Below are 6,000 nucleotides of genomic sequence, written 5' to 3' on the forward strand. Positions count from 1 at the left end.
GGTTTCCCAGTAAGCTCTCAAGTGTGTGCATATTACACTACATCTCGCTCTCAAAACAACCTGATATGCAAACAGTTATCCCTACTTCAGACACAGGGAAAATAAATTTCAAAAAACCTAAGTGACCAACTCAGAAGTCATACAGTTATTTATTGGAGAAAACTCAAAACCTGCCTTATCAGCCCAGGTTCTTGACCCTTACAGAGCCACCTCTCAGTCTGTGTCCTTAGCCCCAGAATGGGAGAGAGCATGTGCAGACACACAGGCCATCCTGCTGGGTGTAGCAAGAATGAGCCTGGAGGGTAACGTGTGAAGGAAAACACACCAATACCAAAGGGCAAACACAAAATCTCACTCAGCAGTGCATTTACAGAGGCAGAGAGAGAATTGTGCTGCCATAGGCCAGGGCGGTAAGCTTTCACTTCAGGTGAACACAGTCAGGACATCTCACGCATGTGACTACAGCTGATGCCCTGGTGTACAGTGCAATGTGCCAATACAGCAGACCTTAAGTGTTCTCATCACACGTAAAATGGTAGGTAAAATGTTGGATGCTGATTTGCTTGACTGCGGCAATCATTTCATAATACCTATGTTCACAGGATCCCAATCCTGCACCCCAAAGATTATATTCAATCACACCTTCATCAAATGAGGAAGACAGGTCATTCTTTAAGAACTTCCGTATATCCAAAACCTTCCATCCTGGGCAAGACACTATTTTATCACTTATATTATGATGCAGCAAAAAAATCTTAGGTTAAAAAAAACATATCTTATTGGGAAGTCGTGGTGCTGTCTTTAATCCCGCACTTAGAGGCAGAGGCAGGTAGATTTCTATGAGTTTAAGGCCAGCCTGGTCTACAGAATGAGCTCCAGGACAGACAGGGCTACACAGAAGAACCCTGTATTGAAAAACAAAAACAAAACAAACAAATCAAATTTTGACTTAATCTTAATTATGTCATTAACTTCTAGCATACAAACAACTGTGCAAACAGAGATGGAGCCAGTGATTCTTCAGCAGCCCCAGAATCAGCAGCAGATCAACTATCAGGTCTACCTAATGCACAAACACTGCTGGCGCTGTTCTCTTCCATGCAGTACTCTGCCCCCATTCAGGATTCTGCTGTGATACTTATGCTGTGACACTTCTTCAGGGTTGGGACCCAACAGCAAAGCTAACCAGGACACACAGAGCCGCACCACTGACCTCCATTCAGAGACAGAACAGAGCCATCTCGTGCATTTGAACACTCAGTCCCCAGCTGGTGCACTGTTCAGGATGTTATAGATCCTTTAGGAGGTAGAGCCCACTACAGGAAGTGGGTCACTGGGAGTTTTATTCATTTGTATTTATGGTATGTGTATCTGCTAGTCTGCGTGTGCATCATATACAGGCAGGCGCTTAGGCCAGAAGAGGGCGGCGTATCCCTTGGAAATGGAGTTGTGACCTGCCATGTGGGTACTGGGAACCAAAGAGGCAGTGTATGTTCTTCACCTCTGTGCCATTTCTCCAACCCCATTCTAAGCCTCATCCACTCTAGACTTTCCCTGCCAGTGTGGAATGAGTCTCTCAAAAGGTCAACAAGGGGCTGGAGAGATGGCTCAGTGGTTAAGAGCATTGCCTGCCCTTCCAAAGGTCCTGAGTTCAATTCCCAGCAACCACATGGTGGCTCACAACCATCTGTAATGAGGTCTGGTGCCCTCTTCTGGCCTGCACACATACATGCAGACAGATTATTGTATACATAATAAATAAATATTTTTTTTGTTAAAAAAAAAAAAAAAAGGTCAACAAGAATAAGCTGTTCCTCCTTCCAACTGCATCTTTTTTTTTTTTTTTTTGGTTTTTCGAGACAGGGTTTCTCTGTAGCTTTGGAGCCTGTCCTGGAACTAGCTCTTGTAGACCAGGCTGGCCTCGAACTCACAGAGATCTGCCTGCCTCTGCCTCCCGAGTGCTGGGATTAAAAAGGCGTGCACCACCACTGCCCGGCCCAACTGCATCTTTTGAGTACCTGATCAGATCAACTACAAAACCAATACAAATCCTTACTTGGTATTTTATTTCCAAATTCAAGCTGTTTGGCAAGCTTGGCTTTAATTTGGCTACAATAAAAATGAGTCATAATTTAATATTAATATGCAGCACCGTTCAGTGATGTTAATGTTATAAACTGAAGGGAAAGAGAAGCAATAAACAATAGCAGCCCTGGAGGAGGTGGCCCTACTGCATGAAGCACTGAGTACTGTGGGAAGCAGAACTCTACAGAGTTCATAGAGAACACGCCTGTTCTCTTTAAGAATATATTGCTCCAAGTGTGGTTGCCCACAATTTATTCAGCCACTCTCTTTTGAGGGGGCATTTACTTTCTCTCCGTATTTTGAAATAAGCTACAATGCTGCAATAATTCTGTGTGTCTACTTGGACTGAGAGAGCAACACAATGTTCAGGAGTAAGAATGCAGTCTTGTTGGAGCTGGGAGCGCTTTGGGGTCAAACCTAGGATATGAGCGGCAAGCACGCATTGGCTCCATTGGCTCAGCTACATCCCCTGGCCTGAGATTCATTCTTTCTGTGAATACTGACAGCCTGCGAGGTCCTCAGAGATGAAGCCATGTCCAGAGGGTGGCCTGAAAGTGAACCTTCTCTGAACCATGTTTTCCGTATCATATTACAGATCCAGCATGAAGTTTAATCAATAAACAAGACACAGAAATAAATTAACAACAATTAATGACAAACATAGCAAGATGCTATAATAAAAAGCATATGGATACAGTCTCCCGAAAGGATCACGTGACTGTGAGTGCTATTGTACTGCAGTAGACAATCCCATCACTACAACTGAAGAGTGGGGAGCACACACAGTTTGGATACACTGAACAGAACCAGGAGGCACAGGCCATGGGGAGAGAGAGCTGCCTTGCACAATACTTCATGCCTTCAGAACAGCAGCCAACTTAAAACTCACAAACTGGTTATTTGGGGAAATATTTACCCTTTAATCAACCAGGTAAAACAATGGAAAGCAAAAAAAAAATAAAAAATAAAAAAAAAAAATCACTTGGGGCTGGGGCAGAGATGGGTATGACTAACATCCATTTTCACAAAGCACTTCACTTTCGTTTGGTGTAACAATGGGTCTGAGGCCAGCTAAAGCAGATAAAGGTTTATCTTACCAAACTGAAGCAAAAGGTCATCTTCCAGCACTGGCTTCAGGTACTCATCCTTCTCCCAAGGCACAGGGCTGTATATGGAATTCATATACTCAACCGTAGGATTCTGGATATGAAGTTAAAGCACACTGTATTCGTTACATGGAATAACAAAGCTCCCTTAAAGAGTGGGGAACTTAAGCAAGAAAAAAAAAAAAAGAACTCAATTTGCACAAGACTGGTACATCTGTGCTTAGCTGCCATTTTAAATGGCTGAAGTGTATTCTCTTATTACCTGATGCAGGCAAAGTGACCCCAGCTCAAACATTCATTTAAATAGGACAAACAACAAAATGTTTGGAAAAAAAAAAAAACAAACTGAACAATGTAGGAGAGATGGCTCAAAGGTTAAAAGCAGTGGCTGTTCTTCCAGAGGAGGTGGGTTCGATTCCCAGCACCCACATGATGGCTCACAGCCACCTATAACCCCAGTTGCAGAGAATCCAACATCCTCCTCTTCTGGCTTCCATGGGCACCAGGAACGCAGGTAAAACATTCGTACACAGAAAATAAAAACAGAAATTAAAAAAAAATAATCTGTGAAAAAATAAAAAAAAAGTACATCCAAAGTACTTGAAACCAGAATAGAAATTATTGGATTTTACAGAAACAGTTTTCCTTTTATCTGACAATTGCTTTTTGTACAGTATCGATTCAACACTGTTAAACAGGGAGGGAGTAAGCAGGTGACATCCCCACCTGGAGCTTCATCCTGCACTCTGTCCTCACACCCACTCTGAAACAACTGCTAATATTCTATTAAGTAATCAGCATGGCAACCTATGCGAACTTCATAAATTCCTACATAAAATCATTAAGTTTCTAGGTCAGGAAGTGGTGGCACAGGCCTTTAATCCCAGCACTTGGGAGGCAGAGGCGGGTGGAGCTCTGTGAGTTCAAGGACAGTGTGGTTCAAGGACAGTTAGGGGTGTTACACAGAGAAACCCTGCCTCAGAAAACAAACAAACAAACAAATAAAAAATGAACGTTAAGTTTCCAACTTACCTTAAGTCTAATAAAATTTATTAGTTTAATGTATCCATAAAATTCAAGTCCTAAATGGAAGAAGTCAGATTTTAATATATGTGTTTTAACTGACACATAAGCATTCCTGACCTCTAAACTATCACTTTTGTTTGGAATTTTGTGTTAAGAATTAGAAACTACAATTTTCATACTTGTAAATACTTAACTGAGAAACAGCCATATTTAACAAGTTTCAAGGTGCTTTTCTTGCATTTTTTATTATTATAATATATAATGTGGGAGGTATGGTATGTGTGTCGGGGAGGGGTGACAGGTGTGTGTACTGGCTGTCTTTTCCCACCTTTGCAGAGCAAACTCAGGCTGTCATACTTGTGTGGCTAAGTGGATAAGCGCACTTACACGATAAGCATGAGGACGTGAGGTCGAATCCCCAACACCATATAAAACACCAAGCAGAGGGGTGGTCTCTTACAATGTCATTGCTTGGGAGGCAGAAACCAGGGATCATTTGAGCAGGCTGGCAAGCCAGAGCAGCCACATCAGCAAACTCAGGGTTCAAGTGAGAGACCCTGCCTCAACCCAGGAAGTGGAGTACAACTGGGGAAGTCACCGGACATTCACTTTGGGGAAGCACACACAAAGAAAAGGATGGGTCTGGAAAATTATAAAATTTGAGGCTAAACTTCACAAACAAAATTGTCTTTATTCTAAGAGATACTCACCATGTTTATGGACCATATTATCAATATTAAATTGATGCTCCAACTTACAGTGTGAAAATGTTTCCTCAGCAGACGTGAACAACCTAAAGAGACAAGCAAAGCCTCATGGGACAGTCTGCGGAGGAAGTCAAAGTACTGACCCCCGCCCCAAAATTACCCAAAGGCTTCTGAGTAACACAGCTTTCCCTGATAAATTTTGTGCCATAAAAGTTCCCTACTTGATTCTCTATCTCCTCCCAGAGGTGAACCAGCAGGGCGCATGCGTTTAGACAAAGTATACAGCTGGCACACTGGCTGTCCACAGCACCTACATTACAATGGGAAGAGTAACACTTCTGTTTGTCCCCTCCAACACTGAAGGACACGGAGGCGCACAGCAGAGACTCTGCATCCCTCCTCTGTTTGCCTAGCGCACAGGTAAATGCTTGCCAGGATAGGTCATCTGGAGCGTCCTCACAGCTATCACAGGGCACTGCACCAATAAATGCTCATTCCTCCTCTCCAGTGAGGTGCCACCTGTCTGCAACATGCCCCAAATGTCGGGGGCTCAGCAGCACTGGTCAATGTCAAACACCCCTTTTGAGCCCACACACCCAAAGTTACTGTCTTGAAACTAAGATGCAGGGTTTGAAGCAAAAAGTAGATGTGTTCTGGGACTGTAAACCCGCAGCTTCGTGACCTTGAACAAGCTGGTGGCTCTGCAGCCTCATTTCCCCTAAGTACAAAAGGCATCAATTCCTCCCTCGGTCCTGGAGGTGGGCTAGGGCTGTTTACATGGCTCCAGAGAAGACTACTGGTAATGTTACAGGATGGCAGAAACAGAAACGCCCTCCAGAGTGTGCACTCCCAAAATCGTTACCCCAGTAACAGGATTAAAACTACCCATACTGTCTTCCTTCATGGAAACAGAGGACTCCATCCCTGGTTTAAGACTGAAGTGTAGAGTTCTGCTTTTTTGGTGTGTGGGGGAGGTCAAGCTAGGTAGTTCAGGTTAGCCTGGGATTCATGGCCATTGTATGCCAAGCCCGGAGTATGATCTCTCTCTCTCCCTCTCTCTTTCTCTCTTTCCCTCT

The 6,000-nt window shown here is 43.5% G+C and overlaps 1 protein-coding gene across 2 annotated transcripts in view; it reads right to left on the bottom strand.

Moving 5' to 3' along the window:
* The window catches only part of Prmt3 (protein arginine methyltransferase 3), a 72,884-nt gene that overhangs the window by 66,055 nt on the left and 829 nt on the right, over positions 1-6,000 (bottom strand). The window contains exons 3-5 of one of the 2 annotated variants that reach the window (XM_005370346.3): positions 4,928-5,010; positions 4,224-4,273; positions 3,183-3,285 (exon numbers count right to left, since the gene is read on the bottom strand). In XM_005370346.3, coding sequence (XP_005370403.1) covers positions 3,183-3,285; positions 4,224-4,273; positions 4,928-5,010 — 236 coding nt within the window. The remainder of the gene's footprint in view (positions 1-3,182; positions 3,286-4,223; positions 4,274-4,927; positions 5,011-6,000) is intronic. The other variant, XM_026777614.1, reaches the window with a different exon arrangement.

This window comes from Microtus ochrogaster, unplaced genomic scaffold (genome assembly GCF_000317375.1).
Source record: "Microtus ochrogaster isolate Prairie Vole_2 unplaced genomic scaffold, MicOch1.0 UNK76, whole genome shotgun sequence".
NCBI classification, from domain to species: Eukaryota; Metazoa; Chordata; class Mammalia; order Rodentia; family Cricetidae; genus Microtus; species Microtus ochrogaster.